Source organism: Monodelphis domestica, chromosome 2 (genome assembly GCF_027887165.1).
Source record: "Monodelphis domestica isolate mMonDom1 chromosome 2, mMonDom1.pri, whole genome shotgun sequence".
NCBI lineage: Eukaryota > Metazoa > Chordata > Mammalia > Didelphimorphia > Didelphidae > Monodelphis > Monodelphis domestica.
In genome coordinates, this window is record NC_077228.1 from 372,730,359 (window position 1) to 372,752,194 (window position 21,836).

The 21,836-nt window shown below is 34.5% G+C and overlaps 1 protein-coding gene across 1 annotated transcript; it reads right to left on the reverse strand.

Moving 5' to 3' along the window:
- Positions 1–1,404: 1,404 nt before the first annotated feature.
- OSTM1 (osteoclastogenesis associated transmembrane protein 1) lies at positions 1,405–21,631 on the reverse strand. Its single transcript, XM_001378688.4, has 6 exons — positions 21,052–21,631; positions 15,160–15,274; positions 13,542–13,639; positions 11,366–11,533; positions 9,666–9,831; positions 1,405–4,473 (listed from the first exon to the last, which is right to left on the reverse strand). The coding sequence occupies exons 1-6, from the start codon at positions 21,463–21,465 to the stop codon at positions 4,418–4,420; spliced, it is 1,017 nt and encodes a 338-aa protein (XP_001378725.1). The 5' UTR covers positions 21,466–21,631; the 3' UTR covers positions 1,405–4,417.
- Between the last annotated feature and the right edge of the window lie 205 nt (positions 21,632–21,836).

A 21,836-nucleotide genomic window follows, 5' to 3' on the forward strand; every position in this document is an offset into this window, starting at 1 on the left:
TATTGAAAGCAGAGTATTTTGTAGTCACAAAGTTAGGACGCAAAGTACCCAATGTAGTCCTAACAACAAAATGTCCTAATTTTGTAGTAACAACGTAAGGTGTCCAATAACTGAGGAATGGATGAAATTGTGGTATGTGAATTTAATGGAATATTATTTTCCTGTTAGGAACTATGAATATGAGGAATTTAGAAACATGGGAAGACTTTTATGAACTGAAGCAAATGAAAGCAGAGTAAGGAGAACAATATCTATCAATGGTGTCAAACTCAACCAGAAATAGATTCCTACAGCATCCATATATTATATCCATATATATATCTGACTCAGAAAACCGCAAATGAACATTATTTTATTCAATTTTTATTTATGTTATTAAATATTTCACAATTACATTTTAATCTGGAAAGCCATATGAGGCCTGCTGGCCAAGAGTTTGACACCTATGATATATACAGTTGCTATAATAATGTAAATGAATACTAAAAGAAAATAAAATTCAGATCAAATACAATTTTTATTGTGTAATTTGGGGGACTCACACTCCTTAGGTGGAGAAATGAGGGTTAATGGCAGTGAAGAAAGGGTTGATGAAAATGGCTTCCCTCACTACTCTCTCCAGGAGTCCAGGAATTACTTAAGGGAGACAAAAATGGAGATCTCCCTTCCGTTGAGGCTTGCCCCTTGGTAGCACAGCCAGCCCTCAAGGGAGGTGGGGAAGTCTTCTCTACAAGGAGAGGTATGGGGGACCTCAATCTGGATATGCGCTGCTTTGGGGTGCTCACAAGCCTCCCCCTCATGTCTTCTTGAAAACTGGCAACAAGATGGAGTCTGTCAATAGGCTTAGTCTCTAAATGCAAATAAACGAGATTGAATTCGCTATCTGACTGTTTATTTGATTTAATTGTTGATTTGGGCAAAGGGTAGAGATCAGAGGGATTGTAAATCGCCCTAAATCTCTTTCTAAATAAAACTAATCACTGAAGTGCTAGATTTTCTTGTAAGCAGAGGGGAGGTAGAAAAAGGGAAGAGAACACTGCTCACTGATTTGAGTCCAGTTCCTACATTCCAATTTCCCCCAATGGTTTTATTTTTTTTTGTCCTACTCCCCATCATTACAATTGGTGCTAGATGATTGATGTTAAAGTACATTTTCCTCCTCTCTATTAGAAATAAAAGCACATTTCTTCCTCCTCTATTAAGAAAAAGCAAATTAAGTGCAGAATGTGTTTTATTTTTTACTATATGAGTTTTTTCTTAACTTTTTTCTTTCCCATACAAGGTACCATGTTGAGGGAAGATACCAAAAAGTGATTGTTGTGTCAAAACAAAATGTATTAATGAATTTTTAAAAAGGAGACATTTCCCCCTTCCCCAAACCTTACAAATTTGAAGGCAACAGAAATTAGTTAAACATTTATTAAAGCCAACATACTGGTTTCAGATAGATAAATCATATTTATGTTACAGCATAATAGTCTTTTCTAATATGATGTACCCACAATACACTGTAATATTGAGGTTCCTTGATTAATCATTGTATATCTGTTTTTAAAATATTGATATGACTGGCAGTGTGGTTTAGGAAATAGCCATGGATTATGTAGTCTTGGGCAAGTCTCTCTACTTCTCTGACCCTAATATTTTCATCTTCAAAATGAAGTTGTTAGATCAATTGATTTCTAAAATGTATTCTAATTCCTAAATTCTATGGCATAGAATATAATTTTACTCTGTTGTTGTAGACAATTGTATTCATTGTATCTTTGCTTTTCATCATGTGTGATCCTTGGTTGGGAACAGAACTACCACTTTTAATATTATTTTCCAGGAAAATGGATTACAGGGTCATAGAATTTGATGGGACCTCATAGATGATCTAGTCAAACTCTCTCATAGTTTATAGATAAGAAAATTGAAGCCCCAGAGAAATTAAGTGACTTGTCTAAGGTCTTACAGGCAGATTTGGTATCTGGAAAAGCCAAAATTTGAACCCAGAGCTTCTGATTACAAACCCAAATTTCTTTCACACAGTTTTAAGAAAGAAGAATGGTGGGAAATGTAAACTGTTATGCTATTACAAATATATTGGTCCTACTAGAAATAACATTAACCAACAGAGAGTACAAATGATCAGATTCAACTACAGTGGTATTACATATTGACTGTATAATATTTCACAATTTTAGATATAATTTTTATTTTTAAATTAAAATAAGCTACTCCAAAATTTAAATACCTTTTACTTGAAATTGAAATACAAATACCTAATATTCAAAAGAAGGCTCTGAAAACTCAGTAAAGTGTAATACAAAATTAGAACCTGGAAACAGAGATATTTTTTAAAAATCAAATGTAATATTGAAATTTCCTTTAGGTAATTTATTTTAAAACCTCTCATGTCAACAAAACTTAATATACTTTAGGAGCATATTTGTATGTTATGCTTCCCAGAATTTAGAACTAAGCAATAATTATTCAATAAATAAATATTTAAACAGAATTATTTCTGGTTTGTTGAGACTACCATTTCTAAAGTCACATGAGTCAATCAGACAAAAAAATGAAGACTGCCCATTCATCTTTAAAGTGCTTATTTACCATATCCAAAAGTAGTGACTTTCATGACTGCTTAGTCATGAAGCCACTACTTAGGGTATCAAAGCTGTCATTCTTTAACTTTGGATACGTAAACAGGTTTTATTAGCATTAATAAAAGATTGCTTTCAACAGACTCAATCATATGATTCCTCAAATCAAGATAATGCTATTAGGAAAAGCATGGAAGGTGGCAGCTTAACAAATCCAGAAAGTTTAAGAATGGAGCTCAGGAGAGAATGAAGACTTTTTTTTCCATTAAACAGCCAAAAAATAACTTTCTCTCATAAACCATACATATAACTTAGACGTGGAAAAGAAGTTTCCGATTTTATCAGAACTGAATTTCTATAAAGAACAATTAATTCCATTTTCTCTTAAGTCAAACAACAGCAAAATGAAAAAAAAGCATTAATAAAGATCCTCAACTCTAAAAATGTGAGAATAGCTGACAAATACTGACACTAGACTAGTTTTTCTTAAATTCTGAACATAAAAAAATAAGTTTAGCCTTTAAAAGAAAGCTAACTTCATTTCAAACACATCATATGCATTTCACAAGAATTATGAAAAGTTAAGCATCATATTAATACACTGCTTATTTGAGTCATTTAGGTTTATGCCAACAAGCAATTAGTAGTTTTAATAATATCAGAGTAAATTAAATATTCTGAGTTACTTATATTGGTTACCTAATTGGATTTCCCTTATTTTACTTCCTCCCCACTCCAAAACCCCTTGACATCTAGTAGCATGATATAAAAATTAAATGTAAAGCTACATTTTTAGAATGCTTACATTTGCTTTAATGAAATAAGCAATAAGATGCCAAGCAGTAAAATTCAATTTAAAAAATGTAGCTCCTTTTTTTGAAAAAAAAAAAGAAAAAACATTTTTACCCTGAATTATTAAAACTTAACTTACAGTAGTTGAGCAATATCAATTTGTTCTAAAATAAAGACAAAAACATAATGTTAAATACTGTTTTTAAAGGCATGTAAAATCAAGGCAATTACTAGAAATCTGCCTAGATTTACATACTCATGTGCATTATCCCCTATTATAAATTATTGAAAAAATTTAAAGTTACGTAGTTTCAAAAATTACTTTAAAGTAGAAGTTTTACTTAAATATTAAATGCAGACATCCAAGACATGTCAGTAAATACTGAACAGTACTGTAGAGGAGTATAATTAAACCTTTTGATTATAGCAAATGTGAACTGGGTGGCACACTCATTCTTTTCAGTGATGTGCTTAATGGTGTTTAACTGAAGGAATTCTTATCCCTTACATTAAAAGGGAGTATATTTCCTTCTCTACATCTCTGGTGCATATCCTGAAGATCAACAAATAAAGAATTTGCTAACTACAAATAAATATCTAATTTTCAAAATTGCTTGTTTTCTATCGGCAATATTTGCCCTATAAAGGGTTAAAAAGAAGTGTCAAATGGGATCCATATGCCTTTAAACAAATCTACACTTACATTTTATTTATTACAATACAAAAAAACACTGTAGATAGATAATGTGCTACAAAGTACAATTACAAAAATCTTAACCCAAAAAGGGGCACCAAAATAAGTACAAAAAAACTATGAGAAGATTTTAGTCTCATTTTAAAATGAGCTTAAAATCCCCACATAGCCCCACAGTCAAGAATCTGACCTATATTAAGATTTTAATCTAAGTCATTTAACAATCACTAATAGAACTGTTGGTTAAAATGTAGATCAGCTTGTTATCTTCTCTCCACGTACGTTGCTTCCTTTACCATTTATTCATGGACTATAATTTCAGTTCACCTTTTTTTTGGCTTTAGTTTGAATTTTCTTGAATGCTTACAAAGCTGGTACTGGATTTAAGACGTTTAGCTAGATGAATTGAAAAATAAAAGTTTAAATCTAAGTTTACTCAACTTGGAGATCCAGTATTTTTATGAAAACAAGGCCTATATTTTAAGTTGGAATGAGTATACTTATACTACATATTCAAAAATTCATAATGAACCTAATTTTCTCATCTTCCTCAACTTGTAAAAGATTTTAACTGCAAATGACTTGCTAAAAGCAAAAAACAAAAGACAAACAAAAACAAAAAATGAATTAAGCAGGCATTATACCTTTCTTCTTGGATTGTATAATGAAAGACAGACACCAACATCACCAATAGCTATCTCAAAATTTAATAGATCTATTTTTTAAATTTAGTAGACTTATTTAATTTATTGATTGATTAGTTAAAACTCAAAATAAATAGAGCTATTTCATCACCTGGATACTTCCTCCAACTATGCAGACTTCCCATCTGTCCAACCTATGTTTGCTTTCTCATGCTGCCCATAAACTCTCCCCAAACATTCACCAAATGTGAAAAGAACTTTTTTCTAGATCTCCTAATAGTAAGCATGTAATAATCTATCACACAGTCTATATACAGTCCTCTCTTACTCTCCCTACCTGACTAATCCCCCTCCTTTCTTGATACATCTAATGGTATTTTTCATGTAACTTTTTTTTTTTTAAACCCTTACCTTCCGTCTTGGAATCAATACTGTGTATTGGCTCCAAGGCAGAAGAGTGGTAAGGGCTAGGCAATGGGGGTCAAGTGACTTGCCCAGGGTCACACAGCTGGGAAGTGTCTGAGGCCAGATTTGAACCTAGGACCTCCCATCTCTAGGCCTGGCTCTCAATCCACTAAGCTACCCAGCTGTCCCCTTTTATGTAACTTTTGTATACATTCTTAACTGGTAATGCTACAGGCCATTCATCCCTGTCATATCTTTCCACTGATCTTTGGGAGACTAGCAATTCCGATTTCTTAAATTTCTTGGATCTATACACATATAATATTACCAGAATAAAATGACTATCAAAAACATTTGTTTCAGAAAGAACCTAAAGGTTAACTGAAAAGTGCTATGCAATTTCCCCAATACAAACTAGCCTACTTGCTTCCTCCTATATAATTCTGGGTCCAGCTCTGTACATCTGCAGTATCTCACCAAGATAGACATATTAATGGACTAGCTCCATACAGTTCCTCCAACTACATGTTATTGTCTGGACACAGGTATTTTTCCTCCACTTGGTTTTTATAACTAGAGAATTAGGCCAAATTCTTTGAAGTAATTCTGGATCTCATTTAGGAAGTTCAGCAATGTTAAGTGTTAATGCTATTACTTCAATGCCGTCTGCAAACAGGAGCATCTAGAAACATGTACCATTAGAAGAATTTCTCTTCCATCTGGGCTCTGAGCTGATGTCCTCTGTGACTACTATGACCATGACAAACATCTTTAAGAAGCCCCTATTTTATTTCATTGCTTGCTTCATATTAATAATTAAAGGCCTGTTAACCGAAGATTTCTCTGGTGTCAGTCATTATGTGCCAGGCACTATGCTAAGTGCTAGGAACACAAAAGAAAGCAAAAGACAGTCCCTATTCCCAAGGAGCTCACTGTCTAATGGAGATGACAACATGCGAACAACTAGTGGGAGGATGTAAGGTGTAACAAGCCTGGAAAGGTTGGGGAAAGAAGGGTGGAATATCTTTGAAAATCAAAGGAATCTTGTAATATGATCATTTATTTATTTTATGTTTATGAGAGAGAGTATGTGTGAGAGAGGGTGTGTATGTGTAAATTAGAAATACCTTGTCAGAAGTCTAAGGCTACATTTTGCTCTATTGAACTGAATGCTTTTTGGAGATCAACAAACAATAAATGCATTTGGGTCTTATATGTTCTAAATCTTTTAATCAGGGGAGTGACTCTAAAAGCATCTGCAGAAGAATATCATTTGTGAAAGTCTGCTTGATGGCTTATTCCTTCCTTGTATTTTTATCAAGGATGCCCTTGACTCGTGCATAAATTACTAGGGTCAGTGGGGTGGGGGAATTTTGCAGAGATGAGAAAGGAGATATATGGTTCAGGAGTTATTCACATTTTCTTAATTTTTTCATTAGTAATATGTGTTTTTATTTTTCCAAGTCAGTTTTTTTTCAGATATTTTCAGAATAAATTCCCCAATGCCCACAAAATCCTCTCATCTCCAAGTCAAAACTATCTTGTTTATATTTAATTTGATTCATGGCTTTTTCCATCTTTGAGGAAACATAACACTGGAAATATCACAAAATAGAAATGTATACCATATTGGATATTACTATAACTGTAGATGCAGTAGTTCCACTGTAATTGATGAAGAAAATTATTGTAGAAATTGTGGCAGATATTTTCCACTTATCAGCTATTGCCTTCTTTTAATTTCATCCTCAAATGCTTTTGAGAATGTCTAGGTTAATTAGAATTTGCACTGAAGTTTCTATAAATTCATTTCTTCCCTCCACTGCTTCTTACAATTTTATGAGGGAATACTACTTATAATCTTTCTCATCCTTCCTTATATAATTTTGCCAATAAGTTCATGTTTTAAAACAAGTGTGGCCACTGGTTACTATATCTCTTTACAAGACAAGGAGATCAAATTTACTGACCAAGGATATTTCCAGGCTTTTTTTTTTTTTGCTTCATTAATGTAGTGATTACTTTCATAGGCTCATAGATCTAGAACTTGAAAGGAATTCGGAGGTCTATCAAGACATTAGTTAAATTCCCACAGGAAACAGTGACAGTCTATGTTAGTACTCATTTCTTTAGGTATTTTCCACGACAACAAATTGTTTAAATAGTTCAGTTTCAAGTTGTTCTTTTCATTTTTTTCACCTTTCATCTAATTTGGTCTTAATTTTGAGTATTGATGATAAATTATCTGTTTATACCTAATGGTGTATAAACGACTGATTCAGAAATTACTTTTACACTAGCAACCAGTCAATTAAATTCTTTCAAGATATGGCCAATTTTGTTTTTGTGATATCATATCCAGTACCTCCTAACAAGTCCATGCTTTTGGTATTTTGATTTGATAACCCTTTTCTAATTAAACGTAAAGTAATTCACCTTGGAAATGTGGGAAAAGCGTTTGATTGTGAAGAAAGATATGGCTTTAAATCTCTCTCTGACACTATGTGACAGCCTCTGTATACTTTAATATCCTTATCTCTAAAACGGAAAACACCTATATTATTGATCTCATAGGACTGAGGTAAAAATTAAATGAGATAAAAAAAATACGTAGTGTTTTGTAAATCATAAAGTACTGTATAAAAAACAAATACCCCTAAAGCAAGGGTTTTTAACCCTTTTTGTGTAACATGGTCCCCTCTGGCAGTCTGGTAAAGCTTACTTACTCTTCTCAGGAAGTTTTTAATGTTTTTTATGTTTTTAAATGAAAAAAAAAATACATAGGATTCCCAAGAAAATCAGTAATATTTAAATAGTTATTAAATTAAATTAAAATACTAGAAAAAACAAACTCATGGACCCAAGTTAAGACCCTTGTCCCCAAAAAATGCCAAACCATGCTACTTGAAACCTCTTATTTGCCACATCTAATGGCCTTTCCTCAACTCTCATTCTTCTAAACCTCTTTGCAGTCTTTGACACTGTTAATCAACCTCTTCTCCTTGATAGACTCATGACATTACTTTTCCCTGGTTGTCTTCTTACCTGTCTGATCTTTCTCTGTCTCCTTTGCTGGGTCTTCAATAACAATTGGAGTTCCCCAAAATTCTGCCCTGGGCCTTTTTACTATTTTCTTTTTATATTGTTGATCTTATCAGTTCCCACAGATTCAAATATAATCTCTATGCAACTGCTGCTTATTCCACCTGAGTGGCAGAAAGTTCAGAGCTTGATTCAGTTTTCCTTTCCACAACTGTGTAGCCCTAACCTCTCCCTCAAACTTGAGTTTCCCATCTCCAACTGCCTTTTAGAAACCAGAAATAGATACCCCAGACATCTTAAACTCAGGATGTCCAAAACTAAACTCATGATCTTCCCATTTCCTAGATATTTCCCTCCAAACTTCATTCTTACTATTGAGGGTACCACCATACTCCTAGTCTCCTAGGCTAGGAGTCATCCCCGATCCCTCATTCTCTCTCACCTTCCCATTTCTAATCAGTGCCAAGTCCTGTTGTTCCCACTTTGGAACATCTCTAATCTATGCCCCTTCTTTCTTCTGACACTGCAATAACCCTGGCATAGGCCCTCATTACCTCACACCTGAATAGCCTCCTGGTCAGCCTCCCTGCCTCAAGTCTCACTACACCAATCTATATTCTACTCAGCTATCAAAACGAAACTCCTATAATGCAATCTGACCATATCTCCCCTGCTCCCTCCAACCCCTGCCCCCATTTAATAGACTCCAGTGGGAACTATTACCTCCAGGATCAAACAAAAAATCCATTTTTTGCCATTTAAGTCCCCTAACAACCTGGTTCCTTTCTACCTTTTCAGTCTTCTTATACCTTATTCTCCTCCATTATATTCTATGACTCAGACACCATGGTCTACCTGCTCAACAAGCCACTCCATCTTTCCATTCCAACTATTTTCCCTAGCTGTTCCCCACATCTGGAATGTTTTGCCTCCTGATCTGTCTCCTGGTTCCCCAGTCTCCTTAATCTTAATGCCTCCCCTCTGAGATCATCTCCAATGTGTCCTATGTTTTACTTATATATTTATATATAATTGTTTGCATGTTGTCTCCTGCATTAGAATGTGTGCTCCTAGAGAATTGGGGACCATTTTAATTTGTTTGTCTTTTTTTGTATTCCCAGAGTGATACAGCAGGAACTTAATATGGATATTGATGGATGGATTGACTATACATCCTCATCTTCCCCTCCCAATGGAATTCAGGCAGAGTTTACCTCCGGACCTTGGGCTTTTATATATGAGATTTTGCCTTATGTTTCCCCAAACCCAGGCACCACACCACTTCCCAGACATTTTCAAACCATGACAACACAAATATCCTTCCTTTTCTCCCCAGCTCCCTTTTATACATTTTCTTCCATTTGAATATAAGCTCCATGAGGGCAAAGACAATCCTGCTTGCCAGTATTTTTATTCCCACTGCTTAGCTTAGTGTGGTACCCAGCATATAGTAAATACTTAGGAAATCCTTATTCATTCATTATTAATGCTACTTACGCAAAATGAGTTTTCTTTTCTTTTGTTCTGAGTGAAGAAAACTACTCAGATAGAAAACTACTGGTAAAAAGAGGATGAATACTGAAACAGCAATTACAGGAACTGTATCACTGCAGGGAACTGAACAGTTGAAAGTTCGACTCCAAAGTTTTCGAGTAATGTTCATCTGAAATTTTTAAAAATAAATAATAATATGAAACCATAACAAACATTAACAAATATCATTCATTCACTCAGAATTTTTTTGTTCTTATATTAAGATGCTTTGGATTCGGAACACATCTACAACTTTAAATTTATTGACAACCAAGAAAAATTTAATCTCAGAGAATTTTAAATTGGTTTCCCTTTAAGTTATTTATTCATATCCTCATAAAAGAAATTTCAGTTTCAGGAGGCAGCCAGGTGACTCAATGGATCAAGAGTCAATTCTAGAGACAGGAAGTCCTGGGTTCAAATCTGACCTCAAATGCTTCCTAGTTGTGTGACCCTGGGCAAGTCACTTAACCCCCATTGCCTGGCTCTTACTGCTCTTCTGTCTTAGAACCAATACACAGTATTGATTCTAAGATGGAAGGTAAAGGTTTTAAAAAAAGAAAAAGAAAAGAAATTTCAGTTTCCCAAGTTCAAAATAATGTCCCAAACATCCTAGTACTAGTCATACTCTTTTAAAGACTGTTTCAAACCAAGATAGACAAAAGTGGATAAGAACACAGATATTTCCTGGTTGTTGTTATTGTTGTTTTTAACCATCCTAACATTAATAAATCTAATTATCTGAAGGCTCCTAAATAATATCCTCTGTATTTAATTTTTTCCTTCCTTGATATTACATTCTTTATTTCTAGTTTATCAATTTCAGGCACTAATTTCAGTTTCAGTTGACATTCACTATAAAATGTCAGAAGTTAAGGCTCCATGAAACCAGAGACTGTCTTATTTAGTTTTGTATCTCTCCCAGGTCTCGAAGAGGAGTGTGCACATAGTAGGTACTCAGATATTTGCATTTATTAACAAAGTGATCCTTTACTAATGCACATGCACCACCTAGTGGCAGAATATATCCTTTTACCATTGTAGGAAAAAAATCATGTTTTTAATTTGTAAACCACCTAATTTCATGAAAGACATTGTGGCAAAAGTTAGGAATTTTATCAATTATAAATATGCTAGAGACTAAAATAAAGACACATAGGAATGTCAGTAAAAACAAAAAAGTTCTATTCTTAGGTGATGGTATCACATGACTTCTAAGGCGAAGCAGTATGATATAAAGTAGAGATGTAAAACACTCTTCACAAAATTCCAGAGGGGAATTATATTAATGTAATTGGAATAGTCTAACAAAATAAACAAAAATATGACAAAATATAAGTAATGTTAATTTGTGGTTTTCCAAGTCAATATGTGGTCCTGCAGGGATTTATTTCTATTTGAGTTGAACACTGAGTTCAAGCCCTGCCAGTGTAGAACTAACTGCAAAGAAGACACTGAACTTCTCTGGGAACCTTAATTTTAACTACCCTAACTTTAAAAATTGTGAAATGAACCACTACATAAATGAGCTACTATTATTCTAACAACCAGAATTCAAACAATAAGAACAGCAGTACTTGGACCATAAATTAAAAGTCCAGAAGGCTGTCAGATTCTATGGTAAAGCCATTTATTTTATATGATAACAGAATCAAAACACTTACTGCATCTTCCACATCAATGCATAGATGTGTTCCAGGTTCAGCCTTATTCTTGAGTTCATTAATTTTTTGCATCTCACTATACCTTGTACTCAGGGTTTTGTATATTTCCTGGCAGTTTTTACACACTTCTGTGTAATTTCTTTGCTGAAGAAAACTGGTCAAATCTCCCTAAAGAGAGCATATAAATATATAAAATATTTTTAAATTTTAAGTGTCTGTAATTTTATTGATGTTTTCATCCTCTCCTGATAAAAACTGTGGCTCGTCTGTGTTTTAGTACATGGTAGACTGCTATGGATGAAAATTTTATCATTGTATAATTAGTGTTCAAGTGACAAACCTCTCCAAAATAAGTTTAACAAAGTTACCGGTTGTTTAACAAAGACATAGAGTTTGTGGACCAATCCTTGGAAGCCATCAGAAGCCAGAGCCATCTCTGTCACAAGAATGTATGGGAAGATTTTAGCAAAAGACAATTTGTGTGTGTGTATGCTTTGAGATTTGCCTTATTTCAACAAATTAACTTGGGTTCCTTTGTTTTTAAAGGATATTTAAAGGTTAAAATATATTCCTAAGTAAGCAGTTTCTTTTCAACTGAAGGTAAAAAATGACATGACTCCTCTTTGGGTTCCTAACTACTGCTACTACTACAAGGTCAAAGAAGATGACAGTGGCTTATGCCTTTTCCCTCTGCTACCCCAGCTGCTTGCTGGAAAGTGCCCCAGGTTAGTACTTTTCTTTTAGAACGAAAAATTCACCACAGTTACTGGTAGGAAGTTAGGTGGCACAACTAGAGTAGCCTTGTTTTTCCTGTTCCATGGGCAAAGTAGTAGCTATACTTAGGAAAGACATGACATGGAACAAAATAAGATTTTTAAAAAAGGATGACTTCCAAGCAATGACACCTAATGGAAGTTTCTCATATTGCATATGAGACAGTATTAAAAGGCAGTGTTCTACTAAGGTTCTACAATATAAAATAATAAGATTGCACACAGAAGTGCTATTATCTTGTTCTTACTGATGCAAAACTCTTCTTTTAGTTAATGATAACATATGAATCAATTAAGAGGTTTTTGTTCATTTAAATCTTCAGGAAATTGCAATCACACAACAATCTAACCCAGAATTTGGTGCTCATCTGATTTATAACCAACCACTGAGTAGAAGAATAAGTAAAACAACATTGTTCATAAGAAGTAAAAAATTGTGACTAAATTATAGGCAATGCATATAATAGAAAAATAATCACAACAGGACATTGAACCTTTCCAAATAACTATGAATTTTTTAAAAGAATTGGAAAGGAAGAAAATAAATTATTTGCTGTTAATCGCTTTAATAAACTTTCCCTTATATATGTGAATTACAAATGGTTTGTGTTTGCCACACCATTAGGTAGTATGTATGCCTAAAAACTATAAGTTGATATGTATATGTTACTCCAGGTATTATCTATAATCTCATGTCAACTGAAAAATGTGTGTTCTCCATAGTTACTTTTATCAATTTCTTATTTGTCAAAATAAATGGCATTTTCTCAGTGCTTTTCTATTCATCTTGGCATTTCTATACAGAGGTTTGAAATCCAAATGGTATGTATTGAAAATGAGAATATCAAATGTTATTTACTAATCTTCTGACTTTTCTATTTCCTAGATTGATTTTTTTTTCTTTCCAAGTCTGATATTGTTCAATCTGATCTGTTCAACCATTTGATTTCTACTCCTTTAGTTCTTTTACTTGGTTACAGGATCATAAATTTAGAGGCAGAAAGAACCTTAAAAGTCATCTAGTTCAATCTCCTTTTATTTTATAGAAGATCAAAAAGTTACTTAATAAAAGTTAAGGTCTAGAGCTGACATCCACTAAACAAAAGAATATAAGGTTCAACTCAAATGCCATCTTTAGGAAGCCTTCCCTGAACTGAATATGATTCTCTGAATTCCCAAAAGTTCATGTAACATCTTAACATTACATAAAATAACTTTTCTTAAAATCATGTAGGAGTGAATTATTAAAATAAAAAGACAACAGGCATTTATCATAACAGACAGATCATTCTACGTACTCAGATGAATTTACCTAACACATATCCACTAAAGTTAAATTATGCAAAAGGAAATAATAATATGTAGTGGGCCGAATCTTATCCTCAATAAAAAGTTTAAAATACCTGAAGGTTATGCTTAAAGCAAGTCAAAGTCTGATTAAATAAATCAAGGAACCGAATTGTGCTGTTTGATAGCTCTTCACTGTTATTCGTTAAACAATCTGTAAAAATAATTGAAGCATATTATTTTCATATTTTATTTTGCAAAAATTATTTAGTTTTTATATGATGGTATAATTGCAATATTGTGAATTATTTTATATTAAAGTAAAAAATTATCTGATACAATCAAGAAATAATATAGTCTATACAATTATTTTCTTGGTGACTAAAACTTTCTTTGAACATCAACACTTCTTTTTTAGCCATTTTTAATGGAAATCTTTCTAAAATATATGCACACTTTGCCTTTTAAAGCAAAATATTCTCAAGTTTAAGCTGTTCTTAATAACTCATGGTTATTATGAACATTAATTATTTAACTTTACTGTAGAACAATTTAGGATTATAACATTATTTTGCTCCTTTACAAAATTGACTATTACTCAAAACTTTTATCCTTTCTATGATGTTTCCATTTCTTTCCTATTAGCTGTCACTTTTTTAGGCTGCTGTCAAAGTACCTGCTTCTAGTAACAACTCCACTTCTAATTAGCTAGGAAACCAGATTATTTTGCACATGACTGAACAAGTTAGCTAGAAATGTCTCTAAAATACGAAAAAAGGCCCTTGATAAGGACCTATGGGGTTCTTCTATAAGTAAAATGTATGACTTTCATACATATCTATTTTAGCTACTCAAGCACCATTTTTGTTTACTTTATAGCTCTCATTTGTGTTCTCAATTAACTAGATAATCTCCAAGTAAGTAATGTTTTACTTTCTTACATAAAAAGGCATTATGAAAACTGGTATAATTTTATACTGTCCCTTCTTTACTTTCTAACACAATGAATTTAAGATCTTTTGAGTTATGAAGTAGTTTTAAGAAGATTTAACTTCACCCATTTTTCTTCTCCCGAAAAGTTCTAGAGGGAGAAAATTTGGAACTCAATTTTTTTAATGAATGTTAAAAAATGTTTTTACATGTAATAGGGGGAAAATAAAATATTATTTTCAAAAAGTCCTAGAAGAAAGCTTTCATTGTCACTCCCTCCCTCATTATCCTACTCCATTTAAAACCCAAATAAATACTTTGAAAAGTTTATTTACACTATATTTTAATAAAAACATTCATTTTATAATTATATTTTACACTATTTTGAAATACTTTTACATTTAGTTGCATGCTTGTCTTTGGGCAAATCACTTACATTCTCTGTGACCTAATGTCTCCATCTGTAAAATGACATCAATAAGATGATTGCTGAGATGCTGTCTAGCTCTAACATGCTAAAATGTGACTATTATTTTACCTATGCAACTTGCCTGCAAAGTCAGTAAAATATGATGACCTACTTCTGGCAGGTGAAGACATTGAGGCATAAAGATTTTCTAAGGTTACTTAACTAGTTTATGGTACAGTCAGAATTTGAATCCAAGTCTCCTGACCCTCCTAACCTGTATTATTTGCATTGAAATAGGTTGCCTATATAAGTACTATTCAGTACTTATAATGAGATCAAGTCCTGTTTATCATTCAGATTCATGCTAACAATATTAAACTGAAATAAGTACTTACTTGCACAGTTTGCTTCCTGCCATGTAGTATTAAAAAACTCAGAGAGAATCACTACAATTTGCATCCTGTCTGACATCAAGAGATTTTTGGCACAATTATGGCTCTCTGAAGTATTCTAAAATGAAGAAAAATGGGGAAGGGAAGATGGAATAATATATTTCTTTAAGTTAAACAAAAACCACAATATTTTAGCTTCTTTAAAAAGACAATTGGGGTATCATATCGTATATAAATGCTAATCAATTATCATCAGTCATTTCATAAAATAGCCCACATTTGCATAGTGTTTTTTAGTTTAAAAAGTGCTTTCCTATCAACCATATTATAAAATAGGATTGCAGAATAAGAGTATGTCTACTACAATTTTTCAGAAGAGGAAAATGGCTCAGAGAAGTCTGGTGATTTATCCAGTTACAATTCAATTTTTTACCCACTGTCAAATTTATGAAGCCAACAATACGTTAGTTGCCAAGTAGAAGAAAGATCAATAGATATAATAATCAATAATTTAACAGAGAAGGAAAAAAAACATTAAGCAATTAATAGGTAATCAAATAATCTGATTCCATTCAAAGAATGGAAATTAAATACATTATTTCTTTAATCAAAGAATTTCAACAAACATTACAAAAGGATGCTATCCTGTTATCATAAGAGACTGTAAAATCTGAAAGATAAACTCAAGCACCACAAAACTGAACAAATCTCAGACAGCAGGGAAATATAAGACTATGCCATGGCAATTCAAAATAATTTTCTATAGGAATATTTTCTTAAAATGTTTCAAAAACTTTAACAAAAATTCTACTTACCTTACATTTTTATGTCTCCTTTAGCAAATGGCCTACACAAAAATAGCATTGTTTAAATTGACAAGGCATTAGAGAGGCTATTTTTTAAAGGCCATTTTATATTATATGCTTGTACAGAAAAGATTCTTTGCTTCTCAAAAGTATTGTAGCTTCTATATGTCAATAGCAATATTTAGTTAAAATATGGTAGCTGAATTATCCCAAAAAATAACTCCAAAAAAAAGCAGTTGGTTTCATCCTCAGTGCCAAGATCTGCTTTTTATCCTGTCACATGAACCAGAGGAAAACATGATGCACAGTATTTTGCCTAAATAGAATGACTTTCAAAGTTTTCCAAGGAACATTTTAATAATAGAAACAAATTGTACAGATAGTTATATAATTCCCTAAATTAGTTCATGCTTGACTCTCTCTGTATCTTAACTTCCATGTCATTAAGACCTTAAGGTCCTTCTAAATAGTAAAAACCTCTTAGGTCTTACTTTTTATTCCACCACCATGATCCAGAGGTCCTAGCCATACTATACTTGGAACTATGTCATTAATCTCCTAACTGGTCTCCCTGCCCTAATACATCCTACTATCAGTTTAATCTTTCTAAAATATTGTTTTCCATGACAGCCTTTGCTCAAAAATCTTTGGTGTACGTGTTAGGAGTCAAGCAAAGTCCATATTCCTTGACCTTGTATTCAAGGGCTCTATAATCCAACCCTTAGCTAATGTAATGGAAATGCAGTACAGGATTTAGAATCAAAGAACCTGGGTCCAATCCTGTATGCTACCTGAATGGCCTGGGAATCATATCTCTAAAATCTTTTCTGAGCCTTAGTGTCTTAATCTTTAAAATACAGCAGTAGTATACGAATAATTGCTAAGGTCTTTTTATTTTTCAAAATTTTATATTCTACTACAGCTTCCCCACATCGATAGATAGCATAGTACAATAGTAACAGCACTAGACGAGTAATCATAAGAGACCTACATATCTCTTTCTTCCACACTAGCTGGAGAATTCCAAGTTAGTTCCCTTTATCAGAATGATTTCTTTAATCATAAAAAGAGATACCACTTCAAGTACTTACTATCTCATAGGGCTCTTTCTTGTAAGGATCAAGTGGAATCATATGTGTAAAGTAAAAATATTTAAATTCTAGATTGTTAGCTATTATTGTTGTGAATCATCTTTAATTTTAGTCAAACCAGTCAATTTACGTGCTTCAAAGATGCCATTTGTTTTTTCCCATATTCACACTTACCATTTCCCCCTGCTTGTAATGCCTTTCCTTCAATCTTCCCCCCCCCCTTATCTAAATCTTTTTTCTTTAAGTTCTATCTACTGTGAGAAGCCTCGACTCACTCTCAGTTCACAGTTTTTTCCCTTAAGTTATGCAATCTTGTACAAAATTATTTTTATGGGAAAATCAGATTTGACTCATGAACTTTATAAGAATGAATAATAATGGCAACCAACATTTATACAGCACTTTATGTTTGGCAAAGCCTTTTACACTTATTTTCTAATTTGATCTTCAAATTCATTCTAAGGAGGCACTACTGGTATTATTATCCTTTCTTGCTGTTCCTCTCATGACATTCCATGGCATCTCCATGCCTTTGCACATATTTTCCCCAATAAATGGCAAGTACTCTGTCTTCACCTCTGCCTCTTAGAATACCTATATTCCTTCAAAGCTCAGCTGAAATGCCATTTCCTACATAAAGCTTTTCTTGATATCTCCAGCTATTAGAATATTTCTCCAAAAATTTACTTGTATTTATTTTTATGTACTTTTATATAAATTAGTTGTATACATTCTATCTTTTGGTATAAAGTAAGCTTCCCAAAGGTAGACATTGTTTCATTTTTCTTTCTGTATACTGAGTGCCCAGTATAGTATTTGGTACACAATAGGAATTTAATAATTGCTTGTTCCTTGATATGCAATGAGGAAATTAAGGCCCTGAGAGATGAAATCAGTCATGGTCACATGATTAGTAAGGCTAGACCCAAGTCTCTACTGACTCCAATGCCAGCACTCTTTCCCCTAGTTAACAATTATGTCATCATAAAATCTCACCGTAATGGCCAGAACTGCCTGTAAAGACAGATATGATGGTGACTCCCATGGGCTAAGTAAAGAACTCTAGAAAATTAGACTCCAGACTCTAGAACTAAAATGCTGTGTGAGATTAATAAAGAATATTACATACAGAATAATAGAATAGCATGTCTGAGCATGTGTGTAGAGTACAACGAATTTAATGGGAAAATAGTGAGGAATAAAGGGATTTGTCTCCTTCCCATTCCTTCTTTCCTTTATTTTCTAAGGTATAGCAAGGTTTCTCATGGGCTCAAGGTAAAGAGTATAGATGAGGCAAGAGGATTCAGGGAAGAAGAAAAGCAGTAAAAAAAGAGTTTTTACTAGAAATCAGAAATGGGAATTTGCAAAAATCCAGAAAGAAAGAAGCAGACCAAGGTTAACTATAAGGAAAAGGAAGAGAAACAGAAAATAAAAGTATACACAAATTATATATAAACTGGCATTTTGTTTTCAATTGAATCACTTTAGCTGCATTAGTTTCACTTGGGCATTTTTTTTTTAAATTTTACATAATGGGAATTTTTTTATTTTCTCTTTCACGGTTTTCACAGAATTGTTTAAGAATTCTTCTCTCAGATGTAATTGTGAAATATCTCTATTTCCCTCTGATTTATTTATGTGACCTTTTACAATTAAGTCAAGTATACATTTGAAACTTCACATTTTGTTATGTCATAAGGTGCTATTCTACATCTATTTTGTGACAAACTATAGTTTTACCAGAATTTCTAATCAAATAGAAAATTCTTCACAAAGTAAATTATACTGTTGGGTTTATGAGTCTGGTTGTTTCTGGTTCTTGTTGTTCCTTACATATGACACTCTATCTGTCATCTCCATGCCTTTGAATAGATTATCTCTGATGAACGGAATGCACTCTGATTTCACCTCTGCCTCTTCAGAGTTCCTAAGTTCCTTTAAAGTTCAGCTTGACTGGGATGGGGTGGGGGTGGGGGTGGAAGGAAAAGAACATGAATCATGTAACCATGGAAAAATATTCTTAATTAATTAATTAAATACAATTTTTAAATTAAAAAATAATGTTCAACTTGAGTGCTACTTCCTACATAAATCTCTTATACTGATCTAGTTAACTATTTTTAAAACAGTACTAAATAATTTTGGTAATCACTGTTTCATAAAATTTTGAGATTTAGAAGTGATTTCTTCCTCAAAAAATTATTTTCCTTTTTGACAAGAAGCCTTTTGTTTCTCCAAATGAATTTTGTTATTTTGTTCAGTTTTATTACGTAACCCCTGGTTAGACTGGTAAGTCTACATACCAGTGGAACTACTTTAATACACGAAAAGATTTTGCTCTTAAAAATAATTTTATGGTGATTCTTTTGGTAAAGCCAATATCCTTATAGCAAACAATTTTTACCATAGATATGCCTTTTTTACTTAAATTGCTGTATACATTCTTATTACCAAGCAATTACATTATTCAGCTCTGTCCCTTAGTATGTGACCCTAGAGGCAGCTAGGAAGCAGAGTGGATAGAAAGCTGGGTTTAGAATGGGGAAGACAGTTCAAACTTTGCCTCACTCTTTATTAGCTGTGTGACCCTGGACAAATCACTTCTGTCTGTCTCTTATTTCTCATCTGTAAAATGGGGATAATAGGTTGTTGTGTGGATAATTCCAGATAATATACATAAAGCACTTTGTAAACTTCAAAGCAATATATAAATGTCAACTATTATTAGGCAACTTACCCTCTTCAAGCCTCAGTTCCTCATCTGTAAAATGAGGAGGTTGGACTAGATAGTTTCTAAGGTCTCTTCCATCTCTAAACTCATGATCTTATGATCTGAGGGGAAGGAATTATAATGATTGCCTTGTGCCAAAAACAGACAACAAATTTATTGATCCATGCTAGAATTCGGAGTCTACTCCCCTAGATATTGCAGGTTGGGGGGCATGATAATCCAAAGGTCTTCTTACCCATTAATTACTCTACTTCTTGAACTCTGATGATAAAGGTCCACCCATAATTGGCCTACTTCTAGTTCTGCATGCAAAATATTCTAACTATCCTCTATGTGCCTTACCACTAGCTCTTTCCTCATGTCTGGGACATATTCTCTTATCACTTCTGCCTCTTGGAATCCCAATAAGAGGCCTCTCTAGAGTCTTACTCCTCTGTCTCCTCCCTCTGAAATTACTCTACTCACTCTCATTATGTGTGCGTATAGACAAAAGCTCCCTCTGTATGTCTCTATATGTACATACATATATTTACATACAAGATACCTCTATGTATGCATATACATATATACATATACATATGTATATGCATACATAGAGGGAGAGATAGAGAAACAGAGAAGGGGATGGGATGGAAGAGAGACAGTTCATTCTGAGTGTAGAAGAGGAAACTAGTATAAGTGGACATTTTGGGTGGCGTTCAAGGAAAAGCCTCCCTCTCTATGTGTGTATTACATATAAACACACATATCTTATATATAAACAGTTGTTTGCAAGTTGTCTCCCCCATCAAGAGCTCCCTGAAGGCAGAGGTCATATTCTTTGCCTTTCTCTGCAATCCTAGCCACTTAGAACTGTGTAGAATACAGAAAGGGCTTAATAAATGCTGGTTACCTGGACTTAAGGACTACTTCTTATGTGGAGCCTTTACTTATCTACCCTCTGCCCTGCCCCAGGTGACAGTGCACTCCCACCTAAAACTATCTTAATTCACCATATATATATTCTTATGTAGTTATGCATGGTCTATTCCCCCCATTAGAATGTAAGTTCCTTAAGGGCAGGGGGTGTTTTCACCTTGTTCTTTATATCCCCAGTTTAGTACAGTGTCAGGAACACAGAAAGTTCTTAATAAATGCTTGTGGATTGACTGTTAGGCTGGAAAGGTTATGTGCTTTTGGGGAGCCCTATATATCCCTCCCAGCTCCAGGGTCCCAGATGCTGCCCCGCCCCCTTCGCACCTAGCCCCCAGGCGGCTCCTCTACCCACCCCGACCGCTCGACTGATGTTGTCCATCTTGATGGTGACCTGTTGGAAGAGCGGATAGCAGTTCTGGCACAGGCGCACAGGCCGGGCGCTGCGCACTAGGCATTCCGTCATCTCCGCGCTGCTGTTGGCGAAGTCAAGTAGCAACTCCCGGCACTCGGGCTCCAGCTCCGGCAGGTCTGGGGGCAGAGAGAGCGGGCCGAGCCCCTGGCCTTGCAACAGTGACAGAGACAAGTCCTGCGCCTCCAGCAGCGACTGCTCTGATAGCAGGACCGGGCGGCGGGGGATGTCCAGTGCCGGCGCCCCGGAGTCCAGGCCGCCGGGAAAGTGGCTCTGGCTCAGGTCCAGGCCCAGACAGAGCCCCGGCAGGAGTACCAGTAGCAGCTGCCTCCATGGCAGAGCTCCTCCTAAGTCCATCGCCGGAGCGCCCGAGCAAGCGTGGGAATGACTGCAACAGTCCCTCAAATTCTTCCCAGCTCCCGACAACCTCAGAGGCCACTGACAGCAGCAGCCACTTCCGGTCCCCGCCGGTCCTTAGCACTTTGCGGGGAGTCACGAGGGCGGAGCGTCAGTCCCAAGCCCCGCCTCCCGTTCCGCAGCACTATTGGCCGAGACAAAAAACTGGTGTGGGGGAGGAGTGGGGCGCTCGGGGTGTACGCATGTGCATGAACTTGGGAGGCTCCAGGCTGCAAACAAATAGTAGAAGAGGTTGGGGAAGGCGGGGCCATATTGACCCACGAAAAGCCTGGACGTTCGCTGGGAAGGACCCGGGTTCTACAGAGGAGTGA

Excerpts from the sequence above, each read along its gene's own strand:
- OSTM1 (XM_001378688.4), bottom strand. The coding sequence starts at position 21,465 with ATGGACTTAGGAGGAGCTCTGCCATGGAGGCAGCTGCTACTGGTACTC. Across the intron at positions 9,832-11,365 it reads GCATTGATGTGGAAGATGCA|ATGAACATTACTCGAAAACT; the intron begins GTAAGTGTTTTG and ends TAAAAATTTCAG. Across the intron at positions 4,474-9,665 it reads GAAAAGAAAACTCATTTTGC|CTAAACGTCTTAAATCCAGT; the intron begins GTAAGTAGCATT and ends CAATTCATCTAG.